Here is a 27,822-nt window from a genome sequence, read left to right as displayed (position 1 = left end):
TCAGGAGAGTGTCTTTATGCAAGAATCTGAGCCTGGAAGATAATAATTCATGTCCATCCAGCTCTGTACCTGAAAACCCCAGTGTAGAAGATGATACTTCTTATTCTGCTATGGTTGACACCTTTTTACCGGAAAGTCCGGTTCCCACTGTTCCTGCATTTGTTTCTCTCTCCCAAACCTCCCCGGGTGTTAATGATTGTGTTGTTAATAACTCCAATGTTCAAGAAACTGTTCCTGTTTCCCAAAGTTCTGCTCCCAAACAAAATGTTGTTCCTTGTACAATACAGAGGAAAAGTTCTCGCCTCAAGCAGATGCCTGTAAAGTTACATGATTACTTATGCTGAACTTCTTCTCCCTGTTTCCTATTATTTTCGCCTTTTCTTGTTTTTTTTCCATTTTTTTTTTGTTTTTAGGGGGGAAGGTGTGTAGTATTCCATGTTAAGTATACCATTCCTTCCTAGAATTGTTATTGTACAGTCCTATCCCAACATTCTATGTGTGGTCATCTATTCAGATCCTACTGGTGTTATGCTGAAGGTGGTTGTTTAAGCTGTCTCTCAGAATAAACTACATCTAACTCTACTCTGTCTACTTGGAGTAATTACTACAGGGAGCAGCACCGGCGATAGCGGATTTTTGTTGTGAGGAGATCATAGAAGATGCGAAGCCCTGCCCGGCTAAGAAGCGAACCATTGTGGCATAGGTCGTTGCCGTAGGAACCCCAGCCCAGCGGAGAAATGAGCCGTTGCTGCTGACAGCATTACCAAGGTGACCCCTGGCCAGCGGAGAACAAGCTGTAGCTACTGGGGAAGAAGAGGATGACCTGGTGTCCAGTCGCTTCACAGCTCGAAGACCACTCACAAAGGCGAGTCATCGAGCGACCTGCTACTTTAGGGGTCAAAGAAAGCAGCGTGTGCCCACCCCGACTCCTTACCCGGTGTTGGGGCGAAATCCTCTGCCCAGCGAAGGGAAAGACCGGCAGGGAAGGAAAGACCGGCAGACGGGAGCAGCAGCGGGTCTCTGCCAGTGCCCAAAGGACACCGGTGCATTGCGCACATGAGCCGCCTGAGGAACTGCGATCGATGCACCTCCGGACTGAGTCATGCTACCCCCACCCCCTCAAGTTCTTAAAGAGGCAGCGGACAATTTTGTGAGCCAGCAAACGCGACCGCAGGCGCAGTGAGTGGACCGGGAGCAGGTCTGTGGAGAATTTGGCCATAACTGCCTGGCGGGGAGCAGACAAAGGAAAGCGGCCAAAAAATTCAACATTCACCCCTTCCCGCAAACCTGCAGTTCTGGCGCCTGCACAGTGGAACGTGCTTCAAAGGCAGCTGGTTGGGTGCACAATTCTTCTTAATCAAAGAGCAGCCAGTTGGGGTACAATTGAACTTGCGTAAAGGGCAGCATGGTGCATAACGTTGGCGGCAGCACCCCGTCTGGACAGAAACCACAATCAAGAGACGAGCCCTGCCATCAGCAGCCAGCGAGCATACAGGATATGGCTAGGTGGGGGCAGAATCAGCTGGAGCAACCTGAGGATTTGAATGAGCTGCTGCGAAAGATTCGGGCAGCATCCGAGGTCCACGGGCGGGACTGGCTGCAGCCGTACCTGTCGAACAACGATGGGGAGGGACCAAGCAATTGGCCACAGGAGGACAGCGGCACACCTGCCGCCAAGAGGAGAAGGAGAGTGCCAGCGAATCTGAGGGAGGCAGCACCCCCAGAGAAGCCCGCACAGAGAAAAACCCTGCCACCTGTAGCCAGCCCGGCGGTTGCAGGTCCAGCTTCCAGAGATGCAGCAACAAGTGGTGAGCATCTCAGTGCGATAGTGACAGAATGTTTTAAGGCAATGGCACCACTATTGTTGAGGGGGCTAGGGGGGCAAGGATTTGGGGCAGCAGGAAAAAGCGCAGAGGAGGAGGTTTCAGGACTGCCCTGGCACCTAATGGACCTGGTGCAGGCGCGCCAAGACCGCTTAGGGGGCCAGACCACACAAGAGGCGGGGAGGGGGATAGGGTCTTCCATTGCAGAATGGGGGAGGCGTCCGTAGCACGAGAATCACCTAGCACACCCCCACCACTGCCGTACGCACAGCCCTCCCCCGGCCCGGCATCCTTTTCGACCAGGGCCATAGGACTGGAAAGCCACATACCACTTGCGGTTAAAGAAAGGATATGGAGGAAATAGTTTATTGACATTTGTACACTTCTAGAGATACAGTTGGAGGGGTTGGACCTGATTACCTGTGATAAGAATGATGACGATAACTGGGAAAGAAGGAAGGAGCGTAAGGAAAGGAATTTTGACAATTGGTTAGACGCCTTCTGAATAATGGCATGCATAATAGTGGAGAAATTCCCGCGCTGCGAAACCGACCTATGGCTATATGAAGCCAACATTCATAATGCACAGAGGCAATTCCAGGGCGATGCCTGGCTAGAGTATGATAAGGGGTTTCGGCTAAAAATTTAAACACACCCCGAGATGGAATGGAATGAAGAGAATGTGTCAGGTTTCATTCATAAGATGATGATAGCCAAGGAGGTTAAGATATGGCCAGGGAAAAGCAAGCAGTCCTTTCGGGGTTCCTTTCAAAAGGGGAGGGGGAGGCCCTTCCATAGTACTAACCTCCTGGCCGGAGATGACAGTTGAAGGCCTTCAAGAGAGTTTAGGGAAATTGAAGTCGGGTTCTCCAGCTGACCCTCTTCCAATTTCGATTCTGAAACTTTTAGACACCCCTCAACTTTCTGTAATTTGTAATGCCCTAAACCTGTCCCTACATAATGCCACGGTCCCGGCTTTGTGGAATCATGCTATGGTGTCACCTTTATTAAAAAAACCTACGGACGACCCCAAAATCCCCGCTAATTTCCGGCCTATCTCCCACTTGCCTGCTTTCTCCAAAATCTTGGAGAAACATGTTCATAGCCACCTTGTCCAGTACACGGAGGCTAATGAGATACTCCATACCTCGCAGTCAGGTTTCCTCCCTGGTTTCTCCACAGAGACAACCCTGCTGGGAGTGACGGAAAAGATACGCCATTTGGTAGACAGTGATGACTCAGCTGCACTGATTCTACTTGATCTCAGTGCAGCATTCGACACCATTTCCCATAACATCTTGCTAAAATCCCTCTCCGCCGTGGGTATAAGGGGTAAAGCTCTGGACTGGATCGCATCTTTTCTTATTAAGAGAACTTTTCAAATCACCTCGAAAACAGTCTCTTCTGACATTCATCCCGTATGTAATTCCTCAGGGTTCGGAACTTAGCCCCTTGCTATTCAATTTATATGTAACTCCACTCGCTAGGATTGCCGAATCAGAGGGTCTGACTATGTTCTCATATGCAGACGATTCCCAGATAGTTTTCTCACTTTCAAATACTGGTGACGTTTCCACTTCCCCCTTGCAGTCTGGTCTTAGTAAGATTGCAAAATGGATGAGGGACAACCTGCTCAAATTAAACAGAGGCAAAACAGAGGTTTTAATACTGGGCCCCAAACAAGATCTCTGCAGCCCGAGACATTGGCCCCAGGAAATGGGAATACTTCCCATTCCTTCGGAACAGGTGCGAAATCTGGGGATTGTCATCGACAAGGGTCTAACTATGCAACCCCAGGTTAGGAAAGTTACAGCCACCTGCTTTACCATCTTGCGGTGGCTCAAGAAAATTATTTGGATGTTGCCTGGAGATACACAGAGGTCCGATGTCAATGCTCTAATCACTTCTCAGCTGGATTATGGGAACGTCCTCTATTTGGGGGCATCCCAGGCTGTCATCAGACACCTTCAGCTTGTGCAAAATGCCGCAACAAGGCTGTTATGCAAATGCCACAGAATGGAACGTATGTCAGGACATATCCGTACACTACATTGGCTTAGAATTGAAAATTTAGTCAAGTTTAAGGCCCTTAGTTTTATGCACAGGATTAAATGGGGCATTGCCCCGAGATACCTACAATCCCTGATGCATATATACACTCCGGCCCACTGTCTGAGATCTTCTTCTCATGGTCTCTTTAGTCTGCCCAAGATCCGTCTTGCCAGGATGGGAGGCAGGTCCTTTTCTCTATTGGGCCCAAAATTGTGGAACTCCCTCCCCATGGCATTACGCAAGTAACCGAGTTATATGCATTTTCGTAGAGCCACTAAAACTTGGTTGTTTAATCAATAAGTAGCCCCTCTCTGCACCACAGTAATTTTGCTGTACTCATAGGCTTTCTGTCTCATTAGTGCCGGGAAACCCTTTTTGGGTAGCTGTTGCGCTCTAAAAGCTCAATAAATAAATAAATAAATAAATACCAAACAATTCAGCATGTGGAAGGCACCAGAAAATAGTGGGTGACCAGCAATTTGCTGTAAATTTGAGGCAAATGAATGTACCTAGGGGGCATCATGCAAATTTCGACATATCTGCTTCTCCTGTGGCGGGGGACACCCGGCAACAGGGTGCAGATGCAAGAGGGAAAACAAGGGAGACAAAAAAGAGAAGAAGAAGCAGTGATACAACCACAGGGGGCACGGGGGGCCAAAAGCGTGTCAAGACTACAAGCTAGCCAAGTCCCCCATCAACACCCCCGACTACGCCAGCTAGCTAACACATATCGCAACAAAACTGATGCCGCCATACTAGTTCAAGGTTTTGAGGAGGGCTTTATGATCCTGTTCACAGGTTCCCTACCACTAGGGAGCGCCAAAAATCTGAGATCAGCACTACAGCACCCTGGGGTGGTCAAAGGGAAAATTGGAGAAGGGAAACAGATTGGGGAGAATTGAGTGTCCCCTGCCCCCCCACATGAGCAAGGGACTGGTGATTTCACATTTGGGGTCCCCAAAAAAGAGGCAGGACAGTTCCGGCTAATTCACCACCTCTCCTTCCCAGAAGGGTCATCTGTGAATGATGGAACCAGCACAGAGGCCTGCTCAGTAGGTCACGCAACGTTAGAGATGCAATTGATCTGGTCAGATCTGCAGGCCGAGGCGCGCTCATGGCGAAGGCGGACATTGAGTCCGCCTTTCGCTTGCTCCCGGTCCACCCCTTTAGTTTCTACCTACTAGGGTTTCAGTGGGGGGGAGATATCTACTTCGATAAGGCCATACCAATGGGTTGCTCGATATCCTATGCATATTTTGAACTGTTCAGCACCTTCCTGGAATGGGCACTGCACAACAGGCACCCCGTTGTGGGAATTGGCATTACTTGAATGATTTCCTGTTCACTGGCCCGGCGGAATCAACCGAATGCGGCAATACGCTGGCAGCATTTACACAGCTAGCTGAGGAGTTAGGGATCCCCCTAGCAACAGAGAAAACTGTGGGCTCAGTGACAAAGATAACATCGCACTGTTCATAGACGCCTCGGGCAGCACAGGGTTTGGGGCAATCCTGGGTGAGAAATAGTGCGCTGGGGAATGGCCTAGCAGCTGGCGCAGGGCACAACCATGAATATCACCTTTCTAGAGCTTTTCCCTATCATAGTAGCGCTCACAGTGTGGAAGGGGGAGATGTGTAACATGAAGCTGACACTGTGGTCAGATAACATGGGCGTAGTACAAGAAATTAACAGAGGATCTGCCAGGTGCCCAGACACGCTGTGACTAATGCGCTGACTGGTTCAATTACTGTTGGAGGGAAACATAGATCTGAGAGCACGCCACGTCCTGGGGGTGGAGAATGAGGTAGCCGATGCCCTGTCAAGAGCACAGATGGACCGATTCAGGGAATTGGCGCCTGGGGCGGAGCAAGACATGACCCTCTTCCCGGTGCAACTGTGGGGTATGGCGGGGTAGATCTATCCAAACTGGTCAACCAAGCCCTGGCCCCAGAAGCAGCCAAGAGATATAGAAAGTATGTTGAAACAGTAATGCGGGTAGGGTGCATACAGACCCTGAGAGATGTGGGGGCCACACGCAGGGCAGTGGAGCAATTTGTTCAGTGGGCATACAACTGCAGGAGATCCAGATTGTGGGCACAAGCCCACCTGTCAGCGGTGGCACATCACACAAAACTGACGATGGGGTAGGACCCCGGCGCCTCCCACTATATCAAAGCAGCAATGAAAGGGTGGAAACGTGCAAAGGGCACAAGGAGGGACAACAGGCACCCAATAGAGTACACAAAGCTGGACCGGATGTTGGGAACACTGGGTGAGATAACAAAGGACACTTTTGAACAGCTCCTGTTTAGAGCAGCATTTTCCACTGCATTCTTTGGGGAATTCCGCCTCAGCGAGCTAGTTGCACTAACTAGGGCATGTCCAGCCGAACACTGCTTACAGGCAAGCGATGTGACACTCAGAGCAAAGGAAATAGATATATTCCTGAGGAGGTCAAAGACAGATCAGACTGGCAAAGGGGATATAGTGAGGTTTCAATGCATCAAGGATCAGAGCTGCTGGGCAGTGTGCTGCATGCTAGCATTCATGTCAGTTCGGCCAGCAGGCGAGGGCCCCCTTTTCAAACACAGAGACAGCATGCAGCTGATCAAATTCCTTTTCACAGCAGTCATGTGCCTCACCCTCAGCAAAGCAGGGCTGCCGCCAGCGAACTTTGGGTCCCATTCATTCAGGATAGGGGCAGCGACAACAGCCGCACAGCACGGTATGACCGAAGCAGGGATACAGGCAGTAGATAGATGGAGGTCACGGGCATACCTGACCTACATAAGGCCACAGTTACTATAGACCCACCAAGGCGGATGGTAGGGGACAAGGCGCCTCCCCCAAGGACAAGCAGCTGAAGGACAGTTTGATCTTTGCCTCGACAGAAAGGAGACCAGGCCTGGTGTGGGTGGTGGGCCAATCGTTCATTTCACGGATGCAGTCATGGTGACGGCAGGGGGGCCACAGATGGGAAGGATGGTTAGTGGACACATTCATACTGTGGTTCGGCAGCCCAGAAATTAAATGGGAGTAGCTGCCGGCGACCCTCGCGGACCTACGGACAGACGCAGCATGGCATCCGGACATTCTGATCATCCATCTGGGAGGGAACGATTTAGCCCAGCGGGGGAGGAGGACAATCCTCCACGATATACAGAAGGACCTAACGGAGGCAGCCAGGGGCTTTGGGAGCACGGCCATCATCTGGTCAGAACTAATCAGCAAAGGAGAATGGCGAGGGGGTAGAATCGCCGAAAGCGGTCGAGAACTCGAGGAAAAAAATTGGACCTCACTGTGAGCAAATTTCGCAGAACCAACGGTTTTGCAACTATCAGGCACGGGCTCATACACACGGGTTGCCCTGAATTCCATGCAGAGGATGGCATGCACCTGTCTGAGGGAGGCATGCGTGTATTCTGGGACAACCAGTGTGGCGCCATTGCTCTGGCAGGTTGCAGATAAAGAGGAGAGAGTCAAGCGTGGGGGGAGCCCCGGGGAGACGGAAGCCTTCCCGGCGGCGCGGCGAAGAGCTACGAGGACAATGGTTGGTACGTAGGCACATCGGAGGGTGGTGTGCCGGAATAGGACCACTCACCTTTGGATGCCTCACGGCTGGGTGAGTTGGCCTACCAAAAGGGCGGAGCAGGGAGAGACGGCGCTCTCAGCCCAGTCCCCGCCGGATGGCAGGGCACAACAAGAGTCCAACAAGGTAGCGAGTTGTGGCCTAACCCCAGGACAGAAGCTACCCCGCGCAAAGAGAGCGCAGCCCAACCAAACAAAGGAACGACCCTAAGGGACAAGAGACAAGGCAAAACCTGCAAAACGAACTAACTGTCAGTCTGATGGAATGATTGGCAATGTACAAATGATTTATGGCTGATGACATGCACGTGATTTATCACGCAAAAGATGACAGTTCACCAAGTATGATTTATGACCAGGGTAAGCAAAGTATGCCAAGTCTATACATGTATTACTAATAAAACTGCGGCCAACATATGACCACTACAAGACTACATAGCATGTTGGCTTATTTATTGCAAGGAACGCAGTGGGGTAGTACTGCATATACTAAGACGGGAGTGGGGGCAATGCAGGAGTTATACCGGCGTCCCAAGTGTTACAACCAAACCAGGAGGTAGTGTGAGGCCGGGGGAGGGGGCAAGCACGATCACTCTCTGGCCTCCCTCATCTTTTTCTTTTAAAATGTTGTGCCCCAAAGAATTTTGCACCCGGGGCAATTGGCCCTGTGGCCCGCCCACACTACACCACAGCAAGTAAGGGTTAGAGTAAGTTTAGGGTTAGACATGGTTTAGGGGTGGGGTAAGGGTTAGATAAAGTGAAAGCATAAAGGGTTAGGGTTAAGGCTGGTTTTAGAATTAATGTACGGGGGAGGTAAATGGCAGAAGGCTGGGGTTAAGATTGGTGCTACCACAGGTTTTAGGGTAACAGTTACAATTTCATCATAGGGATACGTGGTAACAGTCGATTTTTTACCATTAACATTTTTTGTAATTCGCATAGGATTAGATATAAACACAATTTTTATTCACAGATATTTTACCGCTACATTTCTGATCATGACTTTTTGTTCATCTGGCTTTTTGTACATACATTCTTAGAAATATGCTAACTTGTGCATTGTTTACACTTTGTGTAAAGGCCTTCTACCATTTGTATGGTCCAAGTGCGCTTTCGGTTTGCAAGCTTGCAAACCTTAAGCTCAAGTAATTAGCTGCACACAAGTTTCATCTGATGTTTACTTTAATACTGTAAACGTTCTTTATGTATTTTAAAGCACATGATAAGAAACAATGTTTCACCTTGTCATACTAGGAAAGGAACATACAAAGCAATGATCTTGCTTCCCCTTTCAGAAGATAGCATCCCTTCCTGTGTTTTTCCTGTTTGCTTTTACTCCGCATTTACAGCATGGGAAAATAAACTACAGTTCCCAGAGTGCCTTACCAAATTAGGACTTGATGAGCTAGTCACACCTGACATGGCACTGCTTTGGAACTTCTGGACTTGGTGAACTATTCACACCCAACCTGAAAGAGCTTGAGTTCTCTAGACTGTGTGAGCTACACCCACCTTACATGGGACAGCTTGAAATATCTGGCCTGGGTGGGCTACCCACACCTTACATGGACAGCTTGAGATATCTGGCCTGGGTGGGCTACCCACACCATACATGGGACAGCTTGAGATATCTGGCCTGGGTGGGCTACCCACACCTTACATGGGACAGCTTGAGATATCTGGCCTGGGTGGGCTACCCACACCTTACATGGGACAGCTTGAGATATCTGGCCTGGGTGGGCTACCCACACCTTACATGGGACAGCTTGAGATATCTGGCCTGGGTGGGCTACCCACACCTTAGATGGGACAGCTTGAGATATCTGGCCTGGGTGGGCTACCCACACCTTACATGGGACAGCTTGAGATATCTGGCCTGGGTGGGCTACCCACACCTTAGATGGGACAGCTTGAGATCTATGGACTGGGTGGGCTATCCACACCTTACATGGGACAGCTTGAGACCTCTGGCCTGGGTGGGCTACCCACACCTTAGATGGGACAGCTTGAGATATCTGGCCTGGGTGGGCTACCCACACCTTACATGGGACAGCTTGAGATATCTGGCCTGGGTGGGCTACCCACACCTTACATGGGACAGCTTGAGATATCTGGCCTGGGTGGGCTACCCACACCTTAGATGGGACAGCTTGAGATATCTGGCCTGGGTGGGCTACCCACACCTTACATGGGACAGCTTGAGATATCTGGCCTGGGTGGGCTACCCACACCTTAGATGGGACAGCTTGAGATCTATGGACTGGGTGGGCTATCCACACCTTACATGGGACAGCTTGAGACCTCTGGCCTGGGTGGGCTACCCACACCTTAGATGGGACAGTTTGAGATCTTTGCCCGGGGGAGCTACCCACACCTTACATGGGACAGCTTGAGACCTCTGGCCTGGGTGGGCTACCCACACCTTAGATGGGACAGCTTGAGATCTATGGACTGGGTGGGCTATCCACACCTTACATGGGACAGCTTGAGACCTCTGGCCTGGGTGGGCTACCCACACCTTAGATGGGACAGTTTGAGATCTTTGCCCGGGGGAGCTACCCACACCTTACATGGGACAGCTTGAGACCTCTGGCCTGGGTGGGCTACCCACACCTTAGATGGGACAGTTTGAGATCTTTGCCCGGGGGAGCTACCCACACCTTACATGGGACAGCTTGAGATCTCTGCCCTTGGTGGGCTTACATAGACAGATCGAGATCTCTGGCCTGGGTGGACTACTACTCCTTACTTGGGACAGCTTGAGATCTCTGGCCTGGGTGGGCTCAGCAGCGGCTCCTCCGCTATGGCAGAGGAGCGTCAGCCCCCGCCAGTTTCCTCAAAACGGCAGGAAAGAGAAAACAAAATGATAATTAACATGTTTTATCATTGTTTTATATTTCCTTTCCTGCCGTGTCTTCGTGGGCGAGGCCAGCGGGATGACAGGCTGCAGGAGGAGTGGTGGACAGCACTTTTGTCAGTGTGCATGCCGGTTTAGCCGTCCGTCTCAGGCTGGCCAAACCGTCATGCGCACTGAAGCGGTCCAACCCGAGCAACTTTATCAGGTTGGAGACAGAAGGCACAGGTTCCCAGTCTCACTGGGAGTGCAAATTGGAGTGCACTCAGGCAAAGTCTGTGTCTGCTTTCATGCTGCCACCAGCAGCATGAGAGCAGTGTCAGGATAGGCCGCAGTGGAGTCTGGGGGCCAGTGTCTGGAGGAGAGGAGCAGAAGAGCGTGATGCAGCCGACTGCAGGTACATGTTTTTTTGTCGCCCCCTGACCCCTTTATCCTCCCCCCGCCTAGCCATTCTTGGTCAAAACCAGCCGCTACTGTGTGGGCTACCCACACCCGACCTGAAAGAGCTTGAAATCTCTGGCTTGGGTGACGTACACCCACTTTACATGAGGAAGCTTGAGAACTCTTGACCGGGTGGACTTCCCACACCTTTCACGGGACAGCTTAAGAGCTCTGGACTGGGTGGGCTACCCACACCTTACATGGGACAGCTTGAGATCTCTGGCCTGGGTGGGCTACCCACACCTTAGATGGACAGCTTGAGACCTCTGGCCTGGGTGGGCTCCCCACACCTTAGATGGACAGCTTGAGGCCTCTGGCCTGGGTGGGCTACTCACGCCTTAGATGGACAGCTTGAGACCTCTGGCCTGGGTGGGCTACCCACACCTTAGATGGACAGCTTGAGACCTCTGGCCTGGGTGGGCTACTCACACCTTAGATGGACAGCTTGAGACCTCTGGCCTGGGTGGGCTACTCAGGCCTTACATAGGACAGCTTGAGATCTCTGCCATGGATGAGATACTCACGCCTGATACAGGACCATAGAAACAAACTTCCAACTTCCCTGAGGCTGCTCTAGCCAAAGGGAAGACCTTGATGCTAGATGACATGATCTTAAATAAAGGACTGTGAGGTAGTGGGGACACTGAAAAAGAGATGGGCTGAGGGAACTGTTAAAGAGAAACAGGTGTTTCCAGAGGCACTACAATAGCTTGAGAAGGATGCCATAAGTGAGGATGAAAGGGAGAGGTTAAAATGGGCAGGTCACCAATTGCAGCTGGACGACTTTTTTTGATTTTTTAAAGTTCTTTTTATTGAAATTTTCAAAAGAGTGAATAGAAACAAGGGAAGGGAGACATAGCTGTTATATGGCTCCTTACATACATTTTAGCAGTCTTGATTATAACAGAGCAACCTCAGAGGATATCATCACAGTCTTGAGCAATACAGTTGAGCCGCAAGCCCTAACCCTCTATGCATTCTGCTGATCTCTGTAGTATCTGTCTTCCTGAGACCAGTTCCAGGGCTCTGCCTTGTCCCAATAAAGAAGAGACAGAGATAAAAAGAAGGCAACAGTAAAAGGGGGGAAATTCAAAGACTGAATGGGGGCGAGGAAGGGGATTACTCTTCACTCAAGTGGATGTGAGATTCTCCAGCTACGTCTTTGGTTTCGACTATCTATAGGTGAAAGGGGTGACCCTCCCGCAGTATCCATGCTTAAACTGATGCGCTGTCATCATTGTCCGGGGGTGAGGAGTCTAAGTAGCCCTGCAGTGGCACCCATATGTCTTTGGGTCGGGCTTGTGCAGGCATCAGTTCCCAGTAATTGGACAATTGGTTGTGGCAGAGCGCTGCGTCCTTGAGCCACTCGCTGCTCTCAGACTGCGCCTGCGGCGCCAGCAGATAGCTACCCTTCTCTTAGCTAGGAGTAATAACATGGCCACCAGTTTCCTATGTTCTGCATCTATCCCACGCACATAACCTAAAAGAGCCACCAGGGGGGAGCACTCAACTGCAGCGCCTATCAATAAGGCCAGCACCTCTATGATGTGTCTGTAATTGGCTGACATTTCATTCATTTGCGCGCAGCAGTATACCCATGTACCCTCCTCTAGCCGGCCTCCCGGGATCCTCTACCACTCGCGCTGCGCAGGGGGGACACATATCGGGGAAGTGCGCTGCATACCCGAATAAAGTCAAGTAAGGAGCTTCAGCGGCAAGGGATTCATTAAGAATTCCTCCAGTACTAGGAATGCTGGCGGGGCAACCGGAAAGGATACATATAGTGTACGCTTAGTTGATAGTAAGTGAGCCTGTCCAGCATCCCTGTATGATCTTCACCCAGAGTTTAATCTATGGTAGCAAATACCCGATTGCGAAATCCTGTCCCATTCTGTGAAGCTGAAGCTGCCGCAGTCTTTGACCCCCCTGCCTCTGTAGTGAAGGGCAGTCCTGGATGTGTAATGAGTGGAATAGAAGGGGCAAATGTAGTTTCCAATTGCGCCCTGTGCCTTAGTTCCTGCCATGCCCACACCGTGTAGCCTACTATATCCACCTTGGCATAGGGTCTTCCCTGTGGTCCAAACAGCGCCATGTGTAGAGGTATTGGGTCCGCCCTGTCACTTTCCGAAGCAGTGTGCACCATAAAGTGGGTCGGGAACACCCAGTGATAGGCAAATTGTGCCTGAGCACAGTTATAATAGAGCTCCATTCCTGGAGCCACCATCCCACCCTGTTGAAACGGTAGCGTCAGGCTCTCTCATGCCACCCAGAGTGGTCTTCCCACCCATGGCAAGAGTTATCAAATTTGAGTGTAATCGGCATCGAAATGCCGCAGTGAGGCGAAGCAGCAGGTTAGTGAAGATATATAAAAACTTGGGGAGGACCACCATCTTGGCGATGGCCAATCGAGCCGCTAGGGATAAAGGGAGTGTTCTCCACCTGCTCAGTCCACTCTCCAGCCACTTCATGAGCTTGCCATTGTTGTGGCTCCAGAGTTCAACCACGCTCCGGCTCAGCCAGATCCCTAAGTATTTCACTGGGGAGTTCGCCCACTGAAGTGGGAATTCCGACTGAAAGGGGTATCTGGACAACTTTGAAAGTGGCGGGTGAAATAACTGTCAAAATTTGCAACTAGCAAGGACACCAAGCATGCGAGCCCCACTGTCACGAAGGGGTCCTCTCTCTAGAAACGTTTGAAATTATGCTATCAAATGATGCATTTTCCAGTACACCTTTAATATAAATTTGCTAAACAGCCATAGTCTCTGAAAAGGCAAGCAGTGTATCCTTTAATGCTGAGTAATGCTGACCCTCATAGGAGCGTTGCCGGAATGCCTGCCCTGAAAACATATTGATAAAATGGTCCCTTTTGAGCAGAATTTCCCTTTAAAGACATCTAAAAGCCAAACTTAATACAGGTGGCAGTTCAAAAATGCAATTTTGTGTGGCTCATGATTTACAATAGTAGCAATCTACACATTTATATTTAACTTCATGTCACTTTTTTCTCCTGCCTTTTCCAAGTACAATTTCAGTCATGTGTTATGACTGAGAAACTCCATGAAAAAATAAAAACTACATATATTTCACATTCTCCGGCAATTGAGTGAAGGAACACAAAATTTACAGGCTCATTTATCAAGGATGCTGCTCAACTTGCAAAGATCTTTCAGATTAGGACATTAGATTACACTAATCCCTCTTGCTCGGTTTTCAGCCAATTATACCAATCATCACTCACATATTTGCTTTAAATAAATATTTTGAGGACACAATTATTCTGTCACTAGACATAAGCTCGATCACTTATGAAAATGCACACCTTTTGCTGTCAAATACATGTTTTCATTTTTTTTTTTACATACATTTTCCTGAAAAAAGGTTTGATGAAATACTACCTTTCCACTTTGAGTAACTATTTTTGGTTCCCATATGTGAATTCATCATTTTCAGTAAGTTTTCAAATGTGCTACTACGATACACCTATAGAATCTTCACTTCCTTATGTCTTTTATCACCATTTCATAACACAAAAGGTCGCAGTATACCATGAATTGCCAACATTATGCCAAAGCCAACAGTGTGGAGTCAACATGCCATAGAGATGACAAAAACCCTTGATTTAACACTATTAAGCAAGTGTCAAGTTCATATAAGGGGCAGGTGACAAAAAATATATCAATCAATCAATCAATCCATCACTTATAAAGCACACTACTTACTCGCGAGGGTCCCATGGCGCTGAGGGGGAGGGGTGCCGCTACTGCTCGAAGTGCCAGGTCTTGAGGAGTCTTCTGAAGCTGAGCAGGTCTTGGATCTGCCGCCGCCGGGTCGGGAGGGTGTTCCAAGTTTTGGTGGCTAGGAATGAGAAGGATCTACCGCCGGAGGTCGTTCGTTGGATGCGGGGGACGGCGGCGAGGGCGAGGCTGGTGGAGCGGAGTTGGCGGGTGGGGGTGTAGAAGCTGAGTCTGCTGTTCAGGTAGGCTGGGCCGGTGTTCTGGAGGGCTTTGTGTGCGTGGGTGAGGAGCTTGAAGGTGATCCTCTTGTTGACGGAGAGCCAGTGCAGGTTTCTTAGGTGGGTGGTGATGTGGTTGCAACGAGGGATGTAGAGGATCAGGCGGGCAGAGGCGTTTTGGATACGTTGCAGTTGTCGTAGGTGTTTGGCCTGGATTCCTGCATAGAGTGCGTTGCCGTAGTCCAGCCTGCTGCTGATGAGGGCTTGGGTCACCGTTCTTCTGGTTTCGGTCGGGATCCACTTGTAGATCCTGCGGAGCATGCGGAGGGTGTTGAAGCAGGAGGAGGTGATGGCGTTGACCTGTTTTGACACGGAGAGGGAGGAGTCGAGGGTGAATCCTAGGTTGCGTGCGTGGTTCGTGGGTGTCGGTGCTGTTCCCAGTGTGGTCGGCCACCAGGAGTCGCCCCAGGCACAGGGGGTGGGGCGGAGGATGAGGACCTCCATCATGTCTGAGTTCAGTTTCAGACGGCTGCTTCTCATCCATTCTGCGACAGCCTTCATTCCCTCGTGGAGGTTGGTTTTGGCGGTGTGCGGGTCCTTGGTGAGAGAGAGGATGAGTTGGGTGTTGTCGGCGTAGGAGATGATGTTCAGGTCATGCTGGCAAGCCACTTGTGCGAGGGATCCATGTAGACGTTGAACAAGGTCGGGCTGAGGGATGAGCCCTGGGGTACGCCGCAGATGATGTCAGTGGCCTCGGATCGGAAGGGTGGGAGGCGGACTCTCTGGGTTCTGCTGGAGTGGAAGGACGAGGTCCAGTCCAGGGCATTTTCCTGGATTCCGGCTTCTTGGAGGCGTATCCTTAGTGTGCGGTGGCAGACTGTGCCGAAGGCGGCGGCTGACAGGTCCAGGAGGATGAGGGCTGATGTTTCGCCGTTGTCTAGTTGACGCCTGATGTCGTCTGTGGCAGCGATGAGGGCTGTCACGGTGCTGTGGTTTTGTCTGAATCCGGACTGGGACGGGTCTAAGATGTTGAACTGCCAAGTCAAGCGCACACAACTAGTATACTAATTTGAGTGATCAAAGTGAAGTGTTTCAAGGATAAGATCGCACACGAATGTTCTAGAAAGAACATTTGTGTGCGATCTTATCCTTGAAACACTTTACTTTGATCACTCAAATCAGTATACTAGTTGTGTGCGCTTGACTTGGCAGTTCATTTAACATAAGGGTCAGCCTTCTCACCCTTTGGTTTCAGAGTTTACAGGGTTCTCTCTGAACAAGCAGCACCAAACAACAACACCATTTCATTACTACTCATCCACTACATGTTGTGCGCCATTCATTTCTGAATACCAACAACCCTTCGCTGGACTATGGGTCTAAGATGTTGTTGTCCTCGAGGTGGCGGGCTAGTTGCATGTTGGCGATTTTCTCAATGACCTTCGCAGGGAAGGGGGGCAGGGAGATGGGCCGGAAGTTCTTGAGGTCCTTGGGGTCCGCCTTGGGCTTCTTGAGGAGGGCGTTGATTTCTGCGTGTTTCCAGCTTTCCGGGAATGTCGCTGTCTCGAAGGAGATGTTGATGATCTTCCGTAGTTGGGGTGCGATAGTTGTGTCTGCTTTGTTGAATACGTGGTGTGGGCAGGGGTCTGACGGTGATCCTGAGTGGATGGAGTTCATGACCTTGCGTGTCTCGTCGTCATTGGCGTAGGCCCAGGAGGTCAGGCGGTTGGTGCAGGCGGTGTTCGTGAGGGGAGCGGAGTCTGCCGTGGTCGGGCCGTCGGGGTGATGAAGCTGTCGTGGATGTCAGCGATGTTGGGATGGAAGAAGGTGGCCAGTGAGTTGCATAGCTCTTGCGAGGGCGGGATGTCGTTGGTGTTGGCGCTGGGGTTGGAGAGTTCCTTTACTATGTTGAATAGCTCTTTGCTGTCGTGTGCGTTGTTGTCCAAGCAAGCTTTGAAGGAGGATCTCTTGGCTGTTCTGATGAGTTGGTGATGTCTGCGGGTGGCATCCTTGTGGGCTGCGTGGCTGTCCGGTATGTGATCTTGGAGCCATTTCTTCTCCAGTTTACGGCATGTACGTTTGGAGGTCTGGAGCTCTTCGATGAACCAGGTGGCTTTCTTGCTGGTGTGGTTGAAGGAGGGTTTCTTGAGTGGGGTGAGGGTGTTGGCGCAGTTGTCAATCCACTGTCTGAAGTTGCGGGCACCGCAGTCTGGATCGGTGGGGTCGGTGGGTGGGTTCTGGCCTGGGTGAGGGTGGAGGTCAGCTGGTCTTCGGTGAATTTGCTCCAGCAGCGGCGAGGCTGCTGTTGGGTGCAGTGGTGCGTCGTTGGTTTCTTGAAGGTGAAATGGATGCAGCGGTGGTCGGTCCAGTGGAGTTCAGTGGTGTGGTTGAAGGCGACGTGGGGGCTTGTGGAGAAGACGGGGTCAAGCGTGTGGCTGGCGGCGTGGATTGGTTCAGTGATGAGTTGTTTGAGGCCGATGTTGGCGAAGTTGTCGATCAGGGTGGCGGAGTTGGTGTCGGTGTTGTTCTCGAGGTGGAAGTTCAAATCCTCAAGGAGGATGTAGTTTGAAGAGGCGAGTGCGTGGGTGCTACTGAGGTCGGCGATGGAGATGCTGAACAGAGCCCGAGGTCCAGGGGGTCTGTATACGAATGTTCCTCTGAGGGTGGTGTTGGGGTCAGTGTGGATCTGGAAGTGTTGGTGTTCCGCGGTGTTGAGGGTGTCGTCAGCGTGGGCGTAGACCTGGAGGGTGGACTTGTGAATGACGGCTAGGCCTCCTCCAATTCCGTTGGTGCAATCCCTGCGGATGATCTTGTATCCGTCCTGGATGGCTATGACGATGTTGGGTGCCGAGGAGTCATTTCACCAAGTCTCGGTCAGGAAGGCAACATCTGGGGTGGAGGTGTTGAGTGGGTCCCAGAGCTCGACGGTGTGTTTGTGTGCGGAGCGGGTGTTGAGGAGTATGCAGCGGAGGTGGTTGGGTCCGGTCCTTGGAGGTTTGGCGGTTCTGTCACAGGTGAAGTTGCAGGTGTGGCAGGAGAATGGCCCGTGGGTGCGTTTCGGGGCAGCCTGGAAGCAGCGGTGGTCTCGGCCAGTGTTGAGAGCGTGGAGGGTGTTGGTGTCGTATCGGAGTCTGGCGTGGTGGCGTACGCGGGGTCCAGGAGTTATGGCGCTGGGCGCAGTCCAGGCGCGGACGGGCGCAGATGAGTTTGCCTTTGACGCGCCTGTGCAGCAGCCACCATTTAAGGCGGGGAGGGGGAGGAGTAGCTGGGAGGTGGGAGCGGGATGACGAGGGGGGTGGGGCCGCAGGGGGCAGTGGCAGGAGAACGGGGTACAAAATAGAAAAGGGGGTGAGCGAGCTGGGCAAGAGAGCGAAGGCACTGACGGCACAAAATACAAAATACACTAAATACAGGAATAAAGGTACAATACTGGAACAGACCAGAAGGACACAGAGGCAAGCAGGGGGCACAGCAGGAGCAAACTCGCGCTCGGAGCGGCAGCGGGGTCAGACACACAGGTGGAGCTGTGCGGCAGTAGGGAAGCGACCAGGCCTGCAAGCAGGGTCAGGGCTCACTCCTACTGTCATGCAGTAGCCGCCATTGAAGGCGTAGGGGGGAGGAGCAGCTGGGAGGCGGGCGGCGAGGGGGCGCGCCGCAGTGGGCAGCGGCGGGAGAACGGGGTACAAAATAGAAAAGGGGGAGGGTGGAGCGAGCTGGGCAAGAGAGCGAAGGCAAAGACAGCACAACGCACAAAATACACTAAATACAGGAATAAAAGTACAAAACTGGAACAGATCAGAAGGGCACAGAGGCGAGCAGGGGGCACAGCAGTAGCGAACTCGCGCTCGGAGCGGCAGTGGGGGCAGACACACAGGTGGAGCTGTGCGGCAGTAGGGGAGCGACCTGGCCTGCAAGCAGGGTCAGGGGTCAAGGATTACCACCAGATTTCCAACACCGGTTTTTTGCCCAGAGTTTGCACCATGATGTGATGGAAGGACGTAAAGGTAATTCATCAGGGCGAGCATTTTGCTGCTCTCACCAATGTGCCAATGTGCCAATGTGCCAGAACACCAATGCGCCACTCCCAGGATCTTATAAGAGAAAGGTAACCCCTAGCAGTACTTTCAGGTCCAAGAGTTAGAGGGGAAGGAAGCACGCAACTGTAAAGATACTCTTGATATACCTAATACATTTTTTAAATGGCCAAGGAAGGCTCTTTATCTAAGCATTTTCACTACATAAAGTCTTAACAGCACACTCAATACAAAATTCATAGTTTTTTTATTAATAGGTTATTTCATGTGATAATAAAAAAAAATATGTAGGCATATTAAATTACTTTTTTTAGGCATTTCATCCGTGAAAACATGTAGAGTTAATCTCAATTATCAAATGATTTAAAAAAAACATCAAAATAGACTAGCACAAGGTGCTATTATTTACAGATAACGATTTTTTTTACATATAGACATTACAGACAAAATATACACAATTGACAATGAAAACTCTTTTAAATAACCCCATTTGCAAACATCCATCAATCTCTCTCACCAGTCCATCTAGTCACACACTCACAGCTCACTCACACACAGAACAATCCTCTGTAAACTTCAGTTTTTTCTTATGAACATACACTGCCATGAAATTACGTGGGTTGACTTAATCACAAAAATGTCCACTGATGTGTTGTCCTTAGAAGATTTCCCTATTTCCAAATGTTGTAAAGTGCTCTGATACTCTGGGGTCCAGTCAGCGCTATGTAAAACCATTTAAATAAATAAATAAGTGGATAAAAGTTATAACCACCTTCATCAGGGCCATATACAATCAATATTAAATCAAAGGAGGTGAAGAGGGTTTATCTGTAGATTCAAAATAAATATCAATTTAATTCTGGGAAATGCCCAGGGCTGAATAAGTCATGAAGGGGAAATGATTAGAAGGAATGGCATCCATTGGTGCAACAACTCAACAGGTACTTTTAGCTGTGAACCACGACATGGTACCCAAATCATGAAAATAGTGGGACCAATCACCATTCATGTCAGCTTCATGTCGCATATCTTGTTAAGAAACTGAAGCAAGCATTAGGAAAACAGTGTGATGAGACAGTGACCCAAGCCTCAAAATGAGAGAGAGTGGACAAAAAAAGAAATGAAATAAAGAAAAAAAACAACAACAAAATCAACGACATGCTTCTGTTCTGTCACCTTGTTCAGTTCAGTTCAATAACTTTATTTGGTTATTATACAAAAGAACAACCATAAAAGTACAATTAATAAATAACAATTTAAAATATAAAAACAATCATGATACAGCAAAAAAGGGTTATTAAATTTCATGCATGAATTGATTTTCGTGATCTAAAAACATGTTTTTTTAAACGCAGAGACGGATGCAACAGTTAATATATTGTCTAGTTTCTGGATAGCTAAAAAGGCAGGGCGACAAAGATTGAAATCCATGTACTTCAATCTGGGCAAGATCCATCTTTTCCTAGGAATTGTATCAAATTTGCAAAATAACAGGATATGCATATCCGATTGGTTGAACAAGTCGTTGCATGGGCATTTACTAAGTTGCCTTGTCCAATCATTCATATAGGGGAAACTTAAAAGTCTAAATAAAATATTTAGCCTAAAACGCGTTAATAGGAACCTTTCAAAGTCACTCATGTGTAACTTAATATACGGGTGGATGTCACTTGTAATCATTGTTAACTGGTGGGCAACCACTGTGTTTTTGTCATTTCTATGTTAGTTCTAAGATCTCCCAGGTACATCATACAAAGATTTTTCAATTCTTTCCTAGGGATCTGACACATCAATAGGGGATAATCATAGTAATCTCGGTGGCCTATTAGTATGAGAAACATCTTTACATAGCGTAACCATCCCATCTTACTAACATTATCGAGGTTCATCGCATCCCTCACCTTGTTAATGGTAGGTGGAAAAATCTCCATAGTACAGTATGTTGAGAGTCGCACGCGGGTGAGATGACACTGTTGCTATGTGTCGTATATGTCTCATCACACTATTTTCCTAATGCTTCCTTGCTTCAGTTTCTTAACAAGATATGCGACATGAAGCATCACTCAGGAGTACTGAGAATGGTGTTTGGGCCCACTATTTTCACAATTTGGGTACCATGTTGTGGTTCACAGTTAAGAGCACTTGTTGAGTTGTTGCACCAATGGATGCCATTCCTTCTAATCATTTCACCCTCGTGACTTAGTCAGCCCTGGGCATTTTCCAGAATAACCCCTCTTCGCCTCCTTTGATTTCATATTGATTGTATATGGTAATGATGAAGGTGGTTATAACTTCTATCCACTGAAACCTACGTTGACCGACCATATGGGGGAAATCTTTTAAGGACAACACATCAATGGACATTTTTGTGATTAAGTCAACCCACGTAATTTCATGGCAGTGAAGGTTCATAAGAAGAAACAGAAGTTTACAGAGGATTGTTCTGTGTGTGTGTGAGCTGTGAGTGTATGATAGTAGGATTGGTGAGATAGATTGATGGATGTTTGCATGTGGGCTTATACATAAGAGGTTTCATTGTCAATTGTGTATATTTTGTCTGTAAAGTCTATATGTAAAAAAAAAAGTGTTATCTGGAAATAATAGCACCTTGTGCTAGTCTATTTTTATGTTTTTTAAATCATTAGATAATTGAGATTAACTCTACATGTTTGCACAGATAGAATGCCTAAAAAAGTAATTTAATATACCTACAAATAAATGTTATTAGCACATGAAAAAACATTTTAATAAAAAGCTATGAATATTATATTACTTGTGCTGTTAAGACTCTATGTTGTGAAAATGTCCAGGTAAAGAGCCTTCCTTGGCCATAATAAAAAATATTTAGCTTTAGCAAGAGTACCTTTATAGTTGTCCACTCCCAGGATCTTGCCACGGGTTCAGCGCCTAAATGTCATGGATTCCCCCAATATGCCAAGAATGCTCACCAATATACTAGGTCCATCATTTTGCCTAGGGTGTAGCACTAAAATGCCAAGTGTGACACAGTATTTCAAGAAGGACTAGCTATCTATATATGGGGCCCAGAAATGTTATAAGGGGTGGGCACCAAAATCCAAGGATGCCCCATATGTGCCAAAAGTTACCAGATATGACTGGGATATTGCTACAACATTCGCATAGACACTCATACTTATTTACTCGTCCACATACACACACAACAAGACATACCTATTATTATGAAGACCCACCGTTAAAGGTAAGGAAGTGTGTATTTACTATTCATACTCCACACACGCTTTAATAATAGGGTAGGTTATAAAGCAGACTGAGGCAAATATAACTGCAATTTTTCGCTTTTTGATACATTCACTCGACAGAACCGAAACAAACTACCCTGGCTTTAAGTGGGATGGAAAAACTGGGGGATATCTCAAAGGGGCACGGCCAATGTAATTAAAGGCGTGGCTTAAAACATGTAAGCTAAAAATCTGTGCTTAGCATAGCGTGCCGCCTGACTTGTATTTTGCTGTTTCTTTCAAGGCATCCAGATATATGATACAACAATTAACATCATACCTACAAGAAGTCAGGACTATTGGCTTTGTCAATGGTTGTTAGTTGCATAAGATAAAAAAAGCAGCAACTATAGCTTGTATATAATATCGAAAAAGCTTCCGCTTAAAGCCATGGTGACGCCACCAAAATGTTGCTGCTCCTGAGTTTCAAAAAGAGAAGGGAAATCCAGAGAGAAAATCACTCTCTTTAAAGGATTTCCCTTCTCCTACAACTCTCACCTGGCGTGACGTCATGACGTAACTTCTCCACTAGTGAGAAGTGAGCAGTGTGAGCAGCGCACATCGATGTGACTGCTGTTACTGCAGTCCGGAAAAAAAACGGACCTTTGAGGCAGGGCACAAAACAGAGCCTGATAGAGACACGGTTCGAGGCCTCCTTTCAAAATCTGACAGTGCTCAGCACCGGTGAGACCCGGCCCACTTAAAGCCCAGAAACTACCAGTAAAGCTCCTCCTAACGCACCTGGTCCTAACAAAGAGAGCTTTTGCCTGGTTCTGTCAGGGTTTTCTCACGCTATGAGGACCAATCTGTTCCTCAGAGCATGGGTTATACATGTCCACACACACACACCAAACCCCCGCACACACAGACAGGCACTCATGCAAACAAACACAGCATTCACAACATGTTTTACTTCCCGTCCCTGGCAAGCTGCAAGAGCCTGCTTCAGCTCTGGGCGAGCGTGGATTACCCTCAGCCTGGATTTCAGTGCCAACATTCTTGGAAGAAAAAATCAGACCCGGCTGACGCTTCTTGTGCACTCCCAGCACCTGCCCGAGCTTCTCGGCTTCTTCCTAACGCAGACAGACTTCTAAGAGAAGCATCATATTGAACCGCTCCAGGGAAGCAGAATGTTGTCCCCTCATTTTTAGCCGGAGAGCTGTTTCCTCGGGTGGATGTAGAACCATCAGCTTAAAAGCCCACTGTTCACCACCCTCGCCATAGCCCCTGTAATCGCCACCCCTGCGTGGGAGCACGTGAGACCCCTTGGTTTGGTGATGTACTCGCTTATCTGGACTGGGTGAGCCGCTTATAGCTGGAATGGGGCAGATCCAGACTTACTCCTGACATGATCTCTGGTGCGTGTGTTTCACATTGTAAAGCAGAGACCTGATGCAAGATTATGGGGCCTCCCAGCAGAATGTGACGAGGGGCCCCCAAGTGTCCCATATCTCACAAATATTAATAGGCATTGTGCTGACTGGGGCCCCTCGAAAGGGTTAGGGGCCGTCGGAAGGTTTGGGCCCCCCTGCGCCACAGGAACTTGCGTTACACCCCTGCTGTAAAGTGTTGTGATAGCAAGTTTGGTAACAGTACCTCACATACACACACACACATATATATGTACATTCGTAGCTCACATACACATACCATATACATACATACGTGCATACATACATACATACATACATACATACATACATACATACATACATAAATACATACAAACATACACTCACCTGCCTGAAGGAGCCAAACTCCCAGGATGAAGATGCAGCGACCCACAGGACCGAGGGCGCGGTTCATGGGAGCTAGCGGTACGCCGGACAAAAAAGAAAGAACGCGCAGTGACAGGAATAAACGGTAAAAATAAAACAATTTTGAAAAAGAGACTGACAGGGGAAGGAGGAGAGAGGAGCGGGAGGGACGGCCCTGGAGCAGGGGAGTGAGAAAATATGCTGCTAAAGTAAAAGAGGACGTGAAAGAGTGAGAGGGTGAGAATAGAATAAGCGACTGGGAGAAAGTGCGCCAGAGAACAAGTTAAGAAAGGGACAAAGAGAGAGAAGGGGGTGTCCAGGGGGCCTTGCTTTCCGGACAGGCCCTATTTATGCTAGCCGCTTGTGGTGAGTATTTTCAGTCACGAAGGTCCCGGGGTCTTTGTGCTCAGAAGAGAGAAGGAAAAAAAGAAATGATAACAATTGAAAAAAAAAGGTGAAAATTCTCTATTCGCTAGTGCTTTCTTGGCAAGTCCTCCAAACACAGGGTGGCTGCCAAGGGCGGCTGTTCCTCGAGTCCCCTCCCGCCCCTCCTCTGCACTCCCGCGGTCCTCGGACTGCCTGCCTCTCCACATCTCTCTTTCATATGCTGAATTTTTACACAAAGGGCGTTCATGGAGGCGGAGGTTCCTTGCGACCCTTTCTCGGAGGATTTGGTAACATGGATTTCCCCTGAAACAGATGTTGCAAGGTTGAAAGGGAGGGGAATTATTTTGATGAAAAACAGGGAGACTCTGACCACCCTCCCCCTACCTCACCGCTGGGTGGAATACTCCTAACATTCTTCTCACGTTGCCAGTTTCTCGCCTCCCCCTGTCGCCTTATCGGTCGTGTTAGTCTGGGCAGGGGTCTGTGCTGGCCTCTTTGGCTGCTTCCACAGGTTCCAATTAGCCCTCCATGTCGAGTGAAGCACTCATAGGTGCTGGGTGTTTGCGTCTGGTATTTGCGGTTCAGAATATTTCTACAGGAAAGCAGAAACCTGCAGGTCGTGAAAGTAGCACAGGAAACGAGGACAAGGGGAATTCTGCAGCAACTTTGCACTGTGCACAAGAAAAGATCAAATATGTTTACATCACTTTTACCGAGTAGGTATCTATTTGCAGTAAAAACAAATGCTTGATTCACCTGCTTGTTTAAAGTTTCAAGCTGATTTTGTTCCAAACATAGTTGAAGTTTTCACATTTTGGAAGATTGGAAAGTATTTGCTCCACTTCTGTGTAAAGACACTGGGGCAGATTTACAAGACCCTTACAACACTTTTGCGCCGCCGTTGTGTCAATTTTGTGACGCAGCGACGGCGTAAACAATGTGCCACGTTGCAACACATTTACAACGTGACACATCTGGGGAGATGTGTCATGTTGTAAAGCCCTGCACCACATTATACCTACATCAGGTATAATGTATGCAGGGTGGGCGTTCCGACGCAAAAAAGTCTTGTAAAAGTGACGCAGTGAAATCTACAAGATTTTACTAAGTCACTACTACAATGCCACTGCGTCAAAACCATTTGCATGCGTGAAGCAGGTGTAAGTGGTGACGCAGCACATTAGGAATAGGCATTCCTGAGCATTGCTGGAGTTGCGCCGTGCTTGCGACACGACTCCAGCGCTGCGTTATTGGTACACCAACAGATGCTTGACGTATCTGTCAATCCTTACGCAATGGTGCACCGCATTGTAAATCCGTCGCGTTCATGGTAGCTCAAGGTTTTTTTTTTGCTAGACGCAATTGAACTGACGCATCTCTGCTAAAATGCAAAGATTCATCAGTTCTTGAAAATCTGCCCCACTAGGCCTGATTCACAGAGATAAACTTACACTTTTGTGTAAGTTTACAGTTGCTGTAGTAACTTTACTATCAATCAATCAGGGTTTTTAAAGCGCAACTACTCACCCGCAAGGTTCTCAGCGGGCTGGGGGCGGCAGCTTCGTGTGCTGGGGTCATGCAAAGAGACAGGTCTTTAGGCCCTTCCTGAATAGGGTCAATGTGGGGGCTTGCCGGGGGTGGAGGTCGTTCCAGGCCTTGGTTTCTAGGTAGGAGAAGGAACATCCTCCTGTTCTGGTCCTGTGAATGTGTGAGACATTCACCAGAGCGAGGTCAGCTGATCTGAGGTGTCTTTTGGGTGCGCGGAAGGAGAGGCAGTTTTTCAGGTATGATGGTCTGGTGGTATGGAGGGCTTTGTATGCATGGGTGAGGAGCTTGAAGGCAATTCTTCTTTCGACTGGGAGCCAGTGGTGGTTGTGAAGGTGTTGAGTGATCTCACTGCAGTGGGGGATGTCGAGGATAAGTCTAGCTGCAGGGTTCTGGATGGATTGGACTTTGCGACGGAGTTCCTTGTTGACTCCAGCATAGAGGGCGTTGCAGGAGTCCAGTCTGCTGCTGATGAGATTGTGCATGACAGTTTTTCTGGATTCGGAGGGGATCCATCTGAATGTCTTTCGTAGCATGTGGAGGGTGTTCAAGCAGGTGGTGGAGACAGCTTTGATCTGGTGCTTCATAGTGAGCGATGAGGCTACTTTTTGGTATTTATAAACTACAAGTGTAATTTTACTTCTAGTAACATTTCTAGTAATATAATTACACTTGTAGTCTGTAAATATTAAAACAGTAGCAAAAACTTGTAGTTTGTGAATACCCAAACAGTAGTAAACTTACCACAAAGTGTATGTTTAACTATGTGACTCAGGCCCACAGGAACTGATTCACCAAGGTAAACTTAAATTTTGTAGTAAGTTTGATATTATAAACTATATGCCTAATTCACAAAGGTAAACTTATATTTTTGTGTAAATTTATGATTGTTTGCTATTCACAATGGTATTTTACGAGTATTACCTTTATGACTGTGGAGTCTGCGCACATAAAAAGATAGGATTGTCCTAACTATTTATGTGCAGAGAATTCGCAGTTGTAGAGATACTACTTGTCAAATGCTTTTTTGAATAGCAAACAATCATAAACTTAGACAAAAGTGTAAGTTTTCCTTTGTGAATCAAGCCCTGCAAGTACAATTTTACTACTAGTAATTCTACCAAAAATAATATTACACTTGTAGTTTGTGAATACCAGAAAGTGGTAAAGTTACTACAACACGTGTAAACTAATGCAAAAATTTAAGTTGTGGAGCGGGGGCGCAGCAAAGACCACTGACACTGGACTGCGTGAAAAAGGCTACTTTATTGAAACAGGTGCACATCACATTAACAACCCCGGGCCTTTTCGCCGTACAAACTAAAACTTCATTTTACACAAATACTAGGCTATTTTAAGCTGTCCCCTCGCCTACATGTTCCGCCCTTCAACAACACTTAATTCTGCAAGTCTATCCTTACTTCCCCGTGTGCTGATCTTCTGCACTTGAGGCCTCAAGCCTCACACCCTGGATTAACACATCTATTAACCTCTACCTAAAAGAACATCCTAATGAGCAATTAACTTCCTGCCTCGTCCAGGCGTGAGCTTGTCCTCTTGTTTCTTTCACGCCTGGATTGCCCCAGCCAACAACAATAACATTGGCTAACCCCCACCAATCACCTCCCAGAAAAAGACCGTAGTAGACTTTTTCTGCCCCCATTCCACTGCCGCTCACTGCTACTCATCCAACATGGTCGACAAAACCTCTCTCAACTGAAGGATGTACAATTCCATATCATACATTGAGAGGTGGACACTGTGCTCCCTTACAAAATTCTACACTGTTATACTGCAAATATTGCGTGTTCAATCCTGCCAATACCAGAATCCCTGCAAAAATTGTGTATCTCTTTGTTTATCCTCCGCTGGGCCTTGTCTAACGTTGTCAGCTTAATGGCCCTCTCTAGCTCCTCCTGGGAATACATTCTGTCCACAAGATGTAGCAACCCGACCACTGGAGCTGAATTCCTTTTAAGTCTTCCTTCATAGACTGCATCAATGCTAAACCGTTCTCAACAACTAAATCATTTTCCCCCGACATACAGGACTACAGGACTAGACCATCAGGACATTCTCCTCTAACCAACATCCTATTAAGACAAGACAAGAGCTCTCTTCACTGC

General features: G+C 48.4%; 1 protein-coding gene across 1 annotated transcript in view; it reads right to left on the bottom strand.

Moving 5' to 3' along the window:
• LOC147748140 (intercellular adhesion molecule 5-like) overlaps positions 1–24,026 on the bottom strand; it is a 235,233-nt gene extending 211,207 nt beyond the window's left edge. The window contains exon 1 of the mRNA XM_086958983.1: positions 23,747–24,026. Coding sequence (XP_086815109.1) covers positions 23,747–23,813 — 67 coding nt within the window. The 5' untranslated portion in view covers positions 23,814–24,026. The remainder of the gene's footprint in view (positions 1–23,746) is intronic.
• Positions 24,027–27,822: the final 3,796 nt, after the last annotated feature.

This window comes from Lissotriton vulgaris, chromosome 1_1 (assembly GCF_964263255.1).
Source record: "Lissotriton vulgaris chromosome 1_1, aLisVul1.2, whole genome shotgun sequence".
Classification (NCBI taxonomy): Eukaryota; Metazoa; Chordata; class Amphibia; order Caudata; family Salamandridae; genus Lissotriton; species Lissotriton vulgaris.
The sequence above is the reverse complement of the archived record's forward strand: the minus strand, read 5'-3'. Positions and strand labels throughout refer to the sequence as shown.